Source organism: Callithrix jacchus, chromosome 9 (genome assembly GCF_049354715.1).
Source record: "Callithrix jacchus isolate 240 chromosome 9, calJac240_pri, whole genome shotgun sequence".
Classification (NCBI taxonomy): Eukaryota; Metazoa; Chordata; class Mammalia; order Primates; family Cebidae; genus Callithrix; species Callithrix jacchus.
The window spans coordinates 53,020,405-53,035,608 of record NC_133510.1 but is presented as its reverse complement, the minus strand read 5'-3'; the positions used below and the strand labels follow the sequence as shown (position 1 = coordinate 53,035,608).

Here is a 15,204-nt window from a genome sequence, read left to right as displayed (position 1 = left end):
GAAGTGGAGGTAGGGAAAAGTGATTAGATTCTAGATACATTTGGAATAGCCTTGACAGGATTTGCTGGTAGATTGAACATGGGGTCACACTGGTAGCTGCGAACCAGTAGAGGAGTCAAAAATGACTCTGCAGTTCTTCTTCTTCTTCTTTATATATATGTGTGTGTGTGTATATATATACGTATATATATATATTTATTTATTTATTGCACTTTAGGTTCTAGGGTACATGTGCAGAACATGCAGGATTGTTGCATAGGTACATATGTGGCAATGTGGTTTGCTGCCTCCATCCTCCTGTCATCTATATCTGGCATTTCTCCCCATGTTATACCTCCCCAACCTCTCTACTCCCAGCTGACCCTCCCCTATTTCCCCCCAACAGACCCCAGTGTGTGATGCTCCATCCCTGTGCCCATTTGTATTCACTGTCAACACCCACCTATGAGTGAGTACATGCAGTGTTTGATTTTCTGTTCTTGTGTCAGTTTGCTGAGAATGATGGTTTCCAGATTCATCCATGTCTCTACAAAGGACATGAACCCATTGTGTTTTATGGCTGCATAGTATTCCATGGTGTATATGTGCCACATTTTCCTTGTCCGGGCTATCATCGATGGGCATTTGGGTTGGTTCCAGGTCTTTGTTATTGTAAACAGTGCCACAATGAATATAAGTGTGTATGTATCTTTATAACAGAACAATTTATAATCCTTTGGATATATACCCAGGATTGCTGGGTCAAATAAAATTTCTATTTTTAGGTCCGTGAGGAATTGGCACACTGTCTTCCACAATGTTTGAACCAATTTATACTCCCACCAACAGTGTAAAAGTGTTCCTATTTCTCCATATCCTCCCCAGCATCTGTTGTCTCCAGAGTTTTTAATGATTACCATTCTAACTGGAGTGAGATGCTATCTCAATGTGGTTTGGATTGCATTTCTCTAATGACCAGTGATGATGAGCATTTTTTCATGTTTATTGGCCTCATATATGTCTTCTTTGGAAAGGTGTTTGTTCATGTCCTTCGCCTGCTTTTGAAGGAGTTTGTTTTTTTTCTTGTAAATCTGTTTTAGTTCTTTGTAGATTCTGCATATTAACCCTATGTCAGATGGATAGATTGTAAAAATTTTTCCCATTCTGTTGGTTGCCAGTTCACTCTAATGATTGTTTCTTGTGTTGCACAGAAGCTCTAGAGTTTAATTTGATCCCATTTGTCCATTTTTGCTTTTCTTGCCAATGCTTTTGGTATTTTAGTCATGAAGTCCTTGCCTATGCCTATGTCCTGAATGGTTTTGCCTAGGTTTTCTTCTAGGGTTTTTATGGTGTTAGGTCTGATGTTTAAATCTTTAATCCATCTGGAGTTAATTGTAGTGTAAGGTGTCAGGAAGGGGTCCAGTTTCTGCTTTCTGCACATGGCTAGCCAGTTTTCCCAACACCATTTATTAAACAGGGAATCCCTTCCCCATTGCTTGTTTTTGTCAGGTTTGTCAAAGATCAGATGGTTGTAGATGTGTGATGTTGCCTCCGAGGCCTCTGTTTTGTTCCATTGGTCTATAACTCTGTTTTGGTAACAGTACCATGCTGTTTTGATTATTGTAGACTTGCAGTATAGTTAGAAGTCACATAGCATGATGCCTCCAGCCTTGTTCTTTTTGCTGAGGATTGTCTTGGCTATGAGGGCTCTCTTTTGGTTCCATATGAAGTTTAAGGTAGTTTTTTTCCAGTTCTGTGAAGAGGGTCATAGGTAGTTTTATGGGGATAGCATTGAATCTATAAATTACTTTGGACAGAATGGCCATTTTCCCGATATTGATTCTTCCTAACCATTAGCATGGAATGTTTTTCCATCTGTTTGTGTCCTCTCTTATTTCCTTGAGCAGTGGTTTGTAGTTCTCTTTAAAGAGGTCCTACATATCCTTTGTTAGTTGTATTCATAGGTATTTTATTCTCTTTGTAGCAATTGTGAATGGCAGTTCGTTCTTGATTTGACTCTCTTTAAGTCTGTTATTGGTGTATAGGAATGCTTGTGATTTCTGTACATTGATTTTGTATCCTGAGACTTTGCTGAAGTTGCTTATCAGTTTCAGGAGATTTTGGGCTGAGATGATGGGGTCTTCTAAATATACAATCATGCTGCCTGCAAACAGAGACAATTTGACTTCCTCCTTTCCTAATTGAATACCCTTTATTTCTTTATCTGGCCTGATTGCTCTGGCTAGAACTTCCAATACTATATTGAACAGGAGTGGTGAAAGAGGGCATCCTTGTCTAGTGCCAGATTTCAAAGGGAATGCTTCCAGTTTTTGCCCATTCAGCATGATATTAGCTGTGGGTTTGTCATAAATAGCTTTTATTACTTTGAGATAAGTTCCATCAATACATAGTTCATGGGGAGTTTTTAACATAAAGGGATGTTGAATTTTGTCAAAGGCCTTTTCTGCATCTATTGAGATAATCGTGGTTTTTGTCTTTGGTTCTGTTTATGTGCTGGATTACATTTATAGACTTGCATATGTTGAACCAGCCTTGCATCCCTGGGATGAAGCCTACTTGATTGTGGTGCATAAGCTTTTTGATGTGCTGTTGCAATTGGTTTGACAGTATTTTATTGAAGATATTTGCATCTCTGTTCACTATGGATATTTGCCTGAAGTTTTCTTTTTTTGTTGAGTCTCTGCCAGGTTTTGGTGTCAGGATGATGTTGGTCTCATAAAATGATTTGGGAAGGATTCCCTCTTTTTGGATTGTTTGGAATAGTTTCAGAAGGAATAGTACCAGCTCCTCTTTGTATTTTTGGTAGAATTCGCCTGTGAACCCATCTGGACCTGGGCTTTTTTTGGTTGGTACTCTATTAATTGCTGCTTCAACTTCAGCCCTTGTTATTGGTCTATTCAGGGTTTCAACTTCTTCCTGGTTTAGTCTTGGGAGGGTGCAAGTGTCCATGAATTTATCCATTTCTTCCAGGTTTACTGGATTATGTGCATAGTGTTGTTTGTAGTAATCTCTGATGGTAGTTTCTATTTCTGTGGAATTGGTGGTGATATCCCTTTATTGTTTTTTATTGAATCTATTTGATTTTTCTTCCTTTACTTTTTTATTAATCTGGCTAGCAGTCCATCTATTTTGTTGATCTTTTCAAAAAACCAGCTCCTGGCTTTATTGATTTTTTGAAGTTTTTTTTGGTGTTTCTGTCTCCTTCAGTTATTCTCTGATCTTAGTTATTTCTTGTTTTCTGCTAGGTTTTGAGGTGTTTTTTTTTAAATCTTACTCCTCTAGAGCTTTCAATTTGATGATAGATTTTTTCTTCCCTCTCATATGGGCATTTATTGCTATAAATTTCCCTCTAGACACTGCTTTAAATGTGTCCCAAAGATTCTGGTGTGTTGTGTCTGTTCTTGCTGGTTTCGAAGAACATCTTTATTTCTGCCTTCATTTCTTTGTTTATCCAGTTGACATTCAGGAGCCAGTTGTTCAGTTTACATGAAGTTGTGCAGTTCTGAGTTAGTTTCTTAATCCTAAGTTCTAATTTGATTGCACTGTGGCCTGAGATTGCTTGTTATGATTTCTGTTCTTTTGCATTTGCTGAGGAGTGATTTACTTCCAATGATGTGGTCAATTTTTAGAGTGCTTGTGATGTGCTGAGAAGAATGTATATTCTGTGGATTTGCGGTGGAGAGTTCTGTAAATGTCCATTAGATTTGCTTGGTCCAGATCTGAGTTCAAGTCCTGAATATCCTTGTTAATTTTCTGTCTCGCTGATCTGTCTAATATTGACAGTGGAGTGTTAAAGTCTCCCACTATTATTGTGTGGGAGTCTACGTCTCTTTATAGGTTGTTTAGAACTTGCTTTATGTATTTAAGTGCTCCTGCATTGGATGTACATGTATTTAGGACTGTTAGCTCTTCTTGTTGCATTGATCCTTTAACCATTATGTAATGCCCTTCTTTGTCTCTTTAGATCTTTGTCAGTTTAAAGTCTATTTTATCAGAGATGACGATTGCAACTCCTGCTTTTTTTGCTCTCCATTTGCTTGGTAAATTTTCCTCCATCCCTTTATTTTGAGCCTATGTGTGTTCTTGCACGTGAGATGGATTTCCTGGATACAGCATACCAATGAGTTTTGACTTTTTATCCAATTTGCCAGTCTGCATGTTTTGACTGAGGCATTTAGCCCATTGACTATTAAGGTTAATATTGTTATGTGTGAATTTGATCCTTCCATTTTGATGCTAGCTGGTTGTTTTGCCCATTAGTTGATGCAGTTTCCTCATTGTGTCAATGCTCTTTACCATTTGGTACATTTTTTGAGTGGCTGGTACTGGTTGTTCCTTTCTATGTTTAGTGCTTCTTTCAGGAGCTCTTGTAAGACAGGCCTGGTGGTGACAAAATCTCTCAGCAACTGCTTGTTCTTAAAGGATTTTATTTCTCCTTTTCTTATGAAGCTTAGTTTGGCTGCATATGAAATTCTAGGTTGAAAGTTCTTTATTTTAAGGATGTTGAATACTGTGCCCCACTCTCTTCTGGCTTGTAGGGTTTCTGCTGAGAGATATGCTGTGAGTCTGATGGGCTTCCCTTTGTGGGTAACCCGACCTTTCTCTCTGGCTGCCCTTAGCATTTTTTCCTTCATTTCAACCCTGGTGAATCTGACGATTATATGCCTTGGGGTTGCTCTTCTTGAGGAATATCTTTGTGGTATTCTCTGTACTTCCTGGACTTGAATGTTGGCCTGCCTTGCTAGGTTGGGGAAGTTCTCCTGGATAATATCCTGAAGACTATTTTCCAGCTTGGATTCATTCTCTCCGTCACATTCAGGTACATCAATCAAATGTAGATTAGTTCTATTCACATAACCCCATATTTCTTGGAGGCTTTGTTCATTTCTTTTCACTCTTCTTTCTGTAATCTTGCCTTCTCATTTTATTTCAGTGAGTTGATTGTCAATCTCTGATATCCTTTCTTCTGCTTGGTTGATTCAGCTATTGAAACTTGTGTATGCTTCATGAAGTTCTTATGTTTTTCAGCTTCATCAGGTCATTTATATTCTTCTCTAAACTGTTTATTTTTGTTAGCATTTCATCAAACCTTTTCTCAAGGTTCTTAGTTTCTTTGCATTGGGTTAGAACATGTTCTTTTAGCTCAGAAAAGTGTGTTATCACCCACCTTCTGAAGCCTGTTTCTGTCAATTCAACTGACTCATTCTCTATCCATCTTTGTTCCCTTGCTGGTGAGGAGTTGTGATCCCTTAGAAGAGGAGAGGCGTTCTGGTTTTGGGTGTTTTCTTCCTTTGTGCACTGGTTTCTTCCCATCTTTGTGGATTTATCTACCTGTGGTCTTTTTAGTCAGTGACTTTCAGATGGGGTCTCTGAGTGGACATCCTTTTTGTTGATGTTGAAGTTATTTCTTTCTGTTTTTTAGTTGTCATTCTAATAGTCAGGCTCCTTTGCTGCAGGACTACTGGAGGTCCACTCCATATCCTGCTTGCCTGGGGAATCACCTGTGGTGGCTGTGGAACTGTAAAGTTTGCTGCCAGTTTCTTCTTCCATTATCTTAGACCAAGATGGATGCCCACCAGATGTCAGCCTGAGCTCTCCTTTATGAGATGTCTCTTTGGATATATGGGGGTCGGGGAGCTGCTTCTGTCCCTTATAGGAGCTCAAGTGCCGAGCTGTGAACTCCTTTGTTCCGTTCAGAGCTGCTGGGCAGGTACATTTAAGTCTGCTGCAGCCGAACTCATAACTTCCTTTTTTTCCAGGTGTTCTGTCCTGGGAAGGTGGGGCTTTATTTATAAGTTCCTGACTTACTACTACCTTTTTTCAGAGATGCCCTGCCCAGCAAGGAAGTAGCCTTGTCACAGTCTGCCAGCAGAGGCATTGCTGAGCTTCTGTGGGCTGTGCCCAACTACTGTGTGAACTTTTTTGTGGTTTTGTTTACAGAGTTATAGTTAAAACTGCCTCAGTAATGGAGGTCTGCCTTAGTAATGGCAGACTGCCTCAGTAATGGTGGACTGCCTCGCTAATGGCAGACTGCCTCCAAAGTGGTGGACTGCCTCCATCATGGTGGACACCCTTCCCCCCAACAGAGCTGGACCATCCTGGGTCCAGCTGCACTTGCTGCAAGACTCTCAATCCAGAGGGTTTCAGATTGCTGGTCTTTGTAGGCCAGGAACCTGCTGAGCCAGATCACTTGGCTCCCTGTTTCAGCCCCTTTTTTTCAGTTGAACGGGTGGCTCTGTCTCCCAGGCATTCCAGGCACCAGTTGAAATGGCCGTCCAGATTTGTGTGAGTTTTGTGAGGATACCTGCTATACTGGCTGAAACAGCTGTGCTGAAAACTTATGATGCTTTTCAGCCTGGGAATCTCCTTATCTGTGGGCAGCAAAAATTCATTTAGAAATGGAGTGATCACTCACCCTCTGTGTTGTTCTCGCTGGGAACTACACTCCAGAGCTGTTCCTATTTGGTCATCTTGGATCTTCTGGCCCTCGACTCTATAGTTCTTAGTTCAAGCAACTGGAAGGGTGGAGTTGCTGGGAGGTAGGTTTGTTTGGTGGTGGTGGTGGTGGTGGTGGTGTGTGTGTGTGTGTTTTGAGACAGGGTCTCACTCTGTCACCTTGGCTGGAGTCCAGTGGCACAATCATGGCTCACTGCAACCTTAGCTTCCTGAAATCAAGTGATCCTCTCACCTCAGCTTGCCAAGTAGCTGGGACTACAGGTGGATGCCACCACACACAGCTACTGATAATTTATTATATTTTTGTAGAGACAGGGTTTTGCCATGTTGCTCAGGCTGGTTTTAAGCTCCTGGGCTCAAGTGATCTGCCCGCCTCAGTCTTCCAAAGTGCTGGTATTACAGGCCTGAGCCACTGTGCCCAGCTGGTGGAGCTGCTCTTAACCTGGACAGGGAGGAATACAGGGAGAGAAGGTTTAAGAGGCATGATCAAGAATTTGGTTTTGGACATGACTCTAGCATTTAAGAGAGAGGTCTGGACTAAACATAACTTTAGTAGTCTGTGGTATATAGATGGTACCTAAAGCCTTGAAACTGATTGAGATCAATAAGGTAGTGGGTGTAGATAGAAAAGAATCATGGGTTGATCCCTGGAGCACCCCCACATTTAGAGTTTATGGAGAAAGGAGGAATAGCAAAGGAAGCTGAGGGGTGACCAATGAGGTAAGTGAAAATATAAGAGAATGTGGTGTTAAAGTCAAATGAAGAAAGTTTCCAAGAAGGAGCGGGTGATCAGCTGTGTCAGAACTAAAGTGAAGACTGAAAATTACTTATTTTACTTAGCAATGCTGTGGACATGTATGAACCTGAAGAGAGTAGTTTTAGTGGAGTAAGGTGGGAGGGGTGCCTCTAATTAGAATTGGTTTAAGAGAAGATAGGAGGAGAACATTGGAGACAGTGAGAATATTCAACTCTACACCATAAAGGGGAGCAAAGAATTGGGGCCAAAGACAGAAGGGGGAAGTGGCATCAGAAATTTTTTTGTTTGTTTTAAGTTGAAAAAAACGTCATATTTGTATGCTGATGGAATTGAGCTGGTAAAGAGTGAAAAACTGATCATGTAGCAGGGACCAGGGAAAGCAGGTGCCCTTGATGTCTTTGAATTGGTGATAGGATAGGATCCAGTGCACAAATGAAGTCTAATGATTTATATAGGAGCCTAGATAATTTATCCATGGAAAACAAGAAGAAAGAGTATGTTGGCACAGATGCTAGTAGATAGTTCTATGTGGTAGTGAGAGTCTAGGGAAGTTTTTTTCTGATGCATCAGTATTCTCAATAACTATTCTCAAGATCATTGGTGGAGCATAGGATAATGGGACGAGTTAAAAGAAAGTACAGCATAGCTTTCAAGGAGACCAGAAGAATGTATGGGCTAAAGGTGCATAGTATGTTTGTCCAGTGGCATAAAGGACTCTCTTGAGAGTCTTGGCCTTGATTTTAAATTGAGTTCAATTAACAGGATTTTGGTTTTCCACCCACCTCCCCCAACTATACTCAGGTGCGTGGGTGGAAAGCCAACTTAGAAAATTGTATTTAGTCACGATTGTAGACTTGCCAAGAGAGCTCAACAAAGTGAGACAGGAGCAAGGGAATGAAGAGCATATGCAAGGGAGTGAGTATAATAATTGACCGTGGACTTAACGGATAAGCAGAAAAGTGAGGACGTCAAGAGGGTGGAGCCAGAAAAGAGGTAGCAAGATTTTGGATTGATATCTGGAGAAGGGAAAGGATTGCTGGGGTCAGAATACTAGAGGGAACGTGCTACAAGGACAGGAGATGTGGTCAGAGAGTGGATTCATGAAAGAAATTATAGACGGGATGCAGTTATTGATAATGACAAATTCTAGGGGATGATCATGGGAGTGAGTGGCTAAAATGGAGCATTGGGTGGAGCACAATGTCACTGGAGGAGAGGAGTCAAGGAACTGAGAGGCCAGGGCATTGGAAAGATCACCATCTATTCTATATATGTATATGTATATGTATTTATTTATTTATTAAGTAAACTCAGCATGACATCAGAGTGAATGTGTATTTATTTTTTTAATTTTATTTTGTTTCATCAACTTTTAAGTTCCAGAGTACATGTGCATGATGTGCAGGTTTGTTACACAGGAAAACATGTGCCATGGTGGTTTGCTGCACAGATCATCCCATCACCTAGGTATTAAGCCCAGCATCTATTAGCTATTCTTTCTGATTCATTTTCTCCCCTCACCCTCTCCCCTGACAGGCTCCAGTGTGCGTTGTCTGCTCATGTGTCCATGCGTTCTCATGGTTCAGCTCCCACTTATAAGCGAGAACATGCAATGTTGGATTTTCTGTTCCTGTGTTAGTTTGCTGAGGATAATGGCCTCTAGCTCCATCCATGTCTCTGCAAAGACATGATCTCATTCTTTTTTATGGCTGCATAGTATTCCATGGTGTATATATACCATGTTTTCTTTATTCAGTCTATCATTGATGGGCATTTGGCCTGATTCCATGTCTTTGTTATTGTGAATAGTTATTCTACATATATTTTAAAACACTGAGAACTAAGACAGGATTACTACTGGAGAGAGTGACAATGAGCCAGGAAGCAGAGTCCAAAAATGATGAGAAGGAATTGGAGTGTGGGAAATCAGCAGTTGACAGCAACCATCACAATATAATCTGATGATATAAAAATCAAAATTCAAAGACAGTTTTAGGAATAGGGAGGAACATGGTCTGAGAACAACTGCCAACACTGAAAAACACAGGGAATTTCACATACTCCTAGCTTTCACCTAGGACCCTTGCTTCCTGGTAAATTACAAGACCCAGCAGAGCAGGCCTTTCTGATTGCTTCCCTCGTCTGCAGTATTTCCTGGTTCCTCTGAGTATGTGAGTTTGCCTACCCTGTAGCAGCAATTCAAGAGTTACCAAATAATTAATGGCCTCTTGACTGTTGCTCAGTGTGTTCAAGTAGTCCCTTTAAGACCTGTAGAGAGGGCCCGGCGCAGTGCCTTATGCCTGTAATCCCAGCACGCTGGGAGGCCGAGGGGACAGATCACTTGAGCCCAGGGGTTTGAGACTAGACTGGGCAACAACGCAAAACCCCGTCTCCACGAAAAATACAAAGGTTAGCCGGCCATGGTCTCCTGCGCCTGTAATCCCAGGCTGAGGTGGGAGGATGGCTTGAGCCCGGGAGATGGAGGTTATAGTGAGCTGAGATTGCACCACTGCACTCCAGCCTGGGTGAAAGAGTGAGGAAAGGAGGAGTGGAAAGGAGGGGAGGGGAGGGAAGAAGAGTGGAGGGGAGGGAATATGCCTTACCTGACCTAGATAATTTCAAAACAATTTTACTTACACTCTATGTTGAAGGTAAGAAGGAAGATTCTGTGAAGCACTTTGAGGAAGGATAAATGATGGAACAATGTTTCATCAGGGAGGCCCACGAGGAAAAGAATTTCTTAAAACCAAGTAGGTGTATGGAGGAGGGGCCACCTCGTGAGGAAAACGAACATAATTTTACTCTGATTTGGTGTCTCTTCTGTTTTTCTGTTGTTGGTATCTACGTTCATCTTTTCTAATAATTCCATATATGCACATTTTGATCTGTTTCAATGCAGTAAAAGTTGGGAGGAAAATGTGACACACTTTTAGAGTGTCATGGGCTGAGTGGGGTTGTGAGTGATTATCTTCTTTTTTCAGTTTTTTTCCGGGTTTTCCAAGTGTTCCTTGATGAACATGGATCGCTTTTCTGACAGAATAAAAAGGAAATAGGCCGGGCTCAGTAGCTAACGCCCCCAAACGCAGGACTTTAGGAGGCCCAAGGTGGGAGCATAGCTTGAGGCCAGGAGTTCGAAACCATGCTGGGCAACGTATGGAGACTCCCTCTCTATGAAAAAAGACAAATAATAATTATTCGGCCGTAGTGGCCCGCGCCTGTGATCCCAGCTACTCCGGAGGCTGAGGTGGGAGGATCGCTTGAGCCCAGGAGGTGGAGGCTCCAGTGAGCTGAGATCTCATCATTGTGCCACTGTCTGGCAACAGAGCATGACCCTGACTCAAAACAGAGAAAAAAGGAAGAAAATACAGGAAGGAAAGAAGGCATGGAGAAACTTTCAAAAATAAAATTTTGAAAGAAGCGATGACACCTCTGGCCGTCCACGCGAGGAGACTGCCCCCATGGGGCCCTGTGGGCTCCCTAGAGCTCTGAGCTCTGGGCTTTCTCCAGCCCTCACTGGGCTGCTCTCTGCAGCCCTGTACCCACCGCAGAGGCGAGAAGGGGCGCAAAGCCAGCTAAGGGAGAGCTCGGGTCGGGGAGCTCCCAGGCCCGGCCGGGCAACCCCAGGGGTATCTCGGGCGAGGCGCGCCTTGCGTCACGTCGGCACCGCCCTGCGCGGGGTCGAAGCACGGCGTGTTCCAAGGGCTCCGCCGCCGTCGTGGAAGCAGGATTTCCGCGGTTGTGTAAGCGCCGGTCGCGGGCGTGCAGGAGCCTGTGCTCCACCTAGTCCCCGGGGCTCCGGCCGCCGAGCCATGGCGGGGAACTGCGGGGCCCGCCGCGCGCTGTCGGCGCACACGCTGCTGTTCGACCTGCCGCCCGCGCTGCTGGGGGAGCTGTGTGCGGTCCTGGACAGCTGCGACGGCGCGCTGGGCTGGCGCGGTCTGGGTGAGTCGGCGGGGGCCGGCCGGGAGCGGCGAGGGAGCCCACAGCGCCGCGGGGCCGGCTCGGTGCCGCCCTGAAAGGCTCGGGTCGCTCGCGAGGTTGGCGCGGCCTCCGGGAGGTTCCCACCGGGGAGCCGGCCCCCTCCTTTTCCGGGGAGGGCGCAGAGACTCCCTGAGACCCAGATGCTGGCCCTCCCTTTTCTTTTGAAGAGTTTTGGGTATCGCTGCAATGTCAAGGGAGCCGAGGCCTGGGAAAGGCGGATAACCCGCATAAACGCATCTTCTGTTCGTCCGAGATGCCTCCCTCACTGGGTTCGCAATGTGTGATGTCTTCTGGTCCTTGCAAAATCGCCCCAGAGTATGATTTTCGTATTGAGACGTTTTTAGAACTTTCAGATATTTATTCCTTTGGTGTTTTCAATGCATCCCTAAGCCCCTAACTTAATTGCAAGTGAAATGCTAAAGTAAAATACGATTTGCAGTGAACGTGGCTCCTAGTTTTCTTAATTAAATCTATCTTGTTTATTTACCCAATTTGTGGAATGAAGGTTTATGCTAGAGAGCGGCTTTTTATTTTAATCTAAAACATTGGCTTCAAAACTGTGTTTCATGCACACTTTGGAAAGTTTAGCAACTGCCGGCTGGAAGTGTTGAGTGTAGCCAGAGATAATTCAGACAAAATCTTTGTTTTGTTAAGTAGGTATTTTTGGTTAGATTTGACATTCCACAATGTCACTTTTAATGTTTATTGAAAAGAATCATGATTATGTCAAAATAGCTTTAATGGTCCGAAATAGGATTTTTCTTAAAGCAATAGCAGAAGACCTAAGAGGAGAGTTTTCTTTGTTACTGATGAAGAGTATGCTCACAGTCTTTGAATTGTAGCAATGGGCGTCTAGTTATACAAAAGATGTTTGTATATTTTAAGCTCTGTAATTTTAAGGTATAGCCCTTAAGCAAAAAAAAAAAAAAAGTCTCAGAAGAGTGTCCTCTGATTTCTGGAAAACAGATTCCCAGTGTGCATTTGAGGGATTTTGAGGGGTGGGTATCATAAATTAGTGGGGCAGATTATTCATTCTCTCTCTCTTTATCTCATCTCTGTTGATAGCATTGAAATCCAGATATTCATACTTTACACGGTTTATCTCATATAACCCCTCCAATCACGCTGTGAGTCATTATCATCTCCAGTGTTTTTTTGTTTTTGTTTTTTAACAGATCAGGAAACTGTGGTACAAATTGGTTAAATAACTTGTTCAAGTTCACCAGCTGGAAGTGGAAAGCCAAGATCTGGACCAAGGCAGTCTGGATCCAAGGCTTATGTCCTTCACCCCAGCCACTCTGCACTTCTCCCCTTATTGCTTTGCTCTTTTTGTCTGTACCTCCCTAAAGTACAGACATTTCTGGCATCAAAGAATAATTCAGTGAGCCATTTCAGTAATTCAGTCCCATTTTCCTAGTGGTGAAAATAAATGAGGACCACCCAAATGAGAACAAACAAAAGTTGTTTATTCAAAGCAAGGCAGTCAGCCACCATTACTTGAGTTTGGCAGAGACTCAAAAGCAGGCAAAGGATGGAGGAGGGTGGGAGAAGCCTTCAGCTATGTCCTGATTGGAGGCTGTTGATATGGGGAAGCTGTAGCTGAGCTACCCAAAAGGGGAGCATTCTTTGTGTTTGTTTAGGAGTAGATAATTGGCTTTCTCTGGTTGGCCCTAAGTTGGAAGTAGCAGCAAAAATTGAGGAAGCTGTCAGTAATTAATCAAGTCCTGGCCATTTGGGGCAGGTCGCTACAGGGGTTTGTGTTTGGCTGCCTGGGCTAGTTGCTACGGTTTACAATTGCTGACAGTTGAACTTGGTGGATACCGTAGACGGTAGGTTGGCTTCTTGGACGGGTTGATGCACATTGTCTTCAGAGTTCTATTTTTATATATAAGCTGACCATTGTCCCTTTGTGTCATTTTCTCACAGGGAAAGGGTTTAAAATGTTTACTCCATGACACTTCAGCTGTAATTCATTGTGCAGGTGGTCATGCCTAGTGACCACCTGGACTAAGCTGGCCCTGACCGTGTGCTTCACAGTTGTTGGCTCAGCAAGAAGTCAAGGCTAGCCCAGTTCAGGGTGTTGAGGCAACTGTGTGTGCTAAACATGCTGAGTTTTCCTATGGGCACAGTGAAGGGAGAAAGAGGGCAAGAGGTGCAAGTAGGGAAAACTTGACCTTTGCTAGGGGAAGGAGAGTGATGGAGCACTGAATCAAAGAGGCAGACCCTTGTATGCTCAGGACAACTGAGAGCCCACGTTTAAATATAGAAAACAACTGTCATGGTACTAAGTAAAGCTCTCTTGAGCCGATCATGATTCTTGACGATGGTGAATATCAGGCTGTATTTACAAAGGCAGCTCATACAGCAACCTATATGATATGATCAGTGTGTGCAGGATAAGGTAAGCCAATCATTCACAAACCCAAATCACCTATGTAGTCTTTTAAATACACAGATGCTCAGGTCCCACTCCTAGAGCTGCTGATTCGGTAAGTCTGGGTTGAGGGTCTAGCATCTTTCATTTTTTGTCAAGCCCCAGGAGTGAGTCTGATGCACAACCTGATTCTTAGGTCAAATTACGTTTTTGAATAGCATCTTCACATAACAAATATTTTACTACAGTCTTTCATTACCTCATTTAATTACTTTTATCTTTAAACATATTCTATGTATTATTCTGCAAATCACTTTTGTCAAATATTGTTATTAAAAATAATGTAATCACAAGATAATGTATTCTGTGGTTATCATTGATGACTTTATGGCTTTTAGTGAAAGCAAGAGCCCAAAATCTTAAATTGGAAAATGTTATTTACCTTACAGACATGATAACGTACATACAGAACCTCTGGAGACAACTCATCTGATTGCATTACCACAGATTGGTACTTAAATTAAATTGTTGAGAGCAGCTGACACCATAAAACCTCTTACCACTTATGATGCACTGAGAAATGCTTTTTGCAGATAATATATAATAGGCTGTATTCAATTTTCTTCTTCTCAAGAAAGGAAAGAGAAATTACTGTATAAATTATTACTAATTACATAAAGAAATTAAATGTAAAATCACATTAAGTGTGCATTTGTGTATTCAATAAAGAATCAAAGTACTAGTAGTAATAATAATAAAGCTATGTCCTACCAAGGGCTTACTATTGGCCAGACACAGTGGTAAGCATTTTACATGGATTATCTCATTTGCTTATCACAACAATTCTATGAGGTAGACACTCTTCCTATTTCCATTTTATAGATAGGAGAACTGATTCTCAGTGAATTTAAGTAACTTGCCTTGACTCACAGTCCTCTAAATGGCACACTGAGATTCTAACCAGATGATCAGACTGTGTAGTCTATGTCTTCTCTTTTCTTTTTAAATTTTAGATAGATATGGCTTTTTTAAGAACAGTTTTAAATTTGTAGAAACGTTTAGAAGATAGTAGGAAGAATTCCTAGGTACTCTGCATTCTTCGCATACACTCCGCACCCAGTTTCCCATTATTAACATCGTGCATTCGTGGGCTATGTTCATTACAATACTGACATATTATTATTAACTAAAGTCCATGCTTTATTCAGACTTCCTTCGCTTTTACCTGATGTCCTTTCTGTGTTCCAAGATCCCATCCAGGAGACCACGTTATATTTAGTTATTGTATCCTCTTGGCTGTCATGGTTTCTCAGATTTTTCTAGTTTTTGATGACTTTGACAGTTTTAAGGAATACTAGTTGGTACTTATCTGCTATTTTGTAGACTGTTCCTCACTTGGGATTTGTCTGATGTTTTTCTTATGATCAGACTGAGGTTATGGATTTGGGGATGGAAAACCATAAAGTACTGACCGGTATCCAGGGTCAGGACTATTTACAGGAGTTACCACTGCTGATGTTAGCCAGGCTGAGGTGGTATCTGTCAGCTATCTGCCCTGTAAAATTACTATATTTCCCCCTCTTTCTGTTTTGTACTTTTTGGAAGGAAAATGACCATATGCAGGCGAGCCTGCGTT

At 42.3% G+C, this 15,204-nt stretch overlaps 1 protein-coding gene across 4 annotated transcripts in view; it reads left to right on the top strand.

Moving 5' to 3' along the window:
* The first annotated feature begins 10,936 nt into the window (after positions 1-10,936).
* Positions 10,937-15,204, top strand: part of IRAK3 (interleukin 1 receptor associated kinase 3) — a 56,728-nt gene continuing 52,460 nt past the window's right edge. For all 4 annotated transcript variants that reach the window (XM_078338043.1, XM_035256182.3, XM_035256183.3 and 1 more), the window contains exon 1: positions 10,937-11,155. In XM_078338043.1, coding sequence (XP_078194169.1) covers positions 11,023-11,155 — 133 coding nt within the window. In that variant the 5' untranslated portion in view covers positions 10,937-11,022. The remainder of the gene's footprint in view (positions 11,156-15,204) is intronic.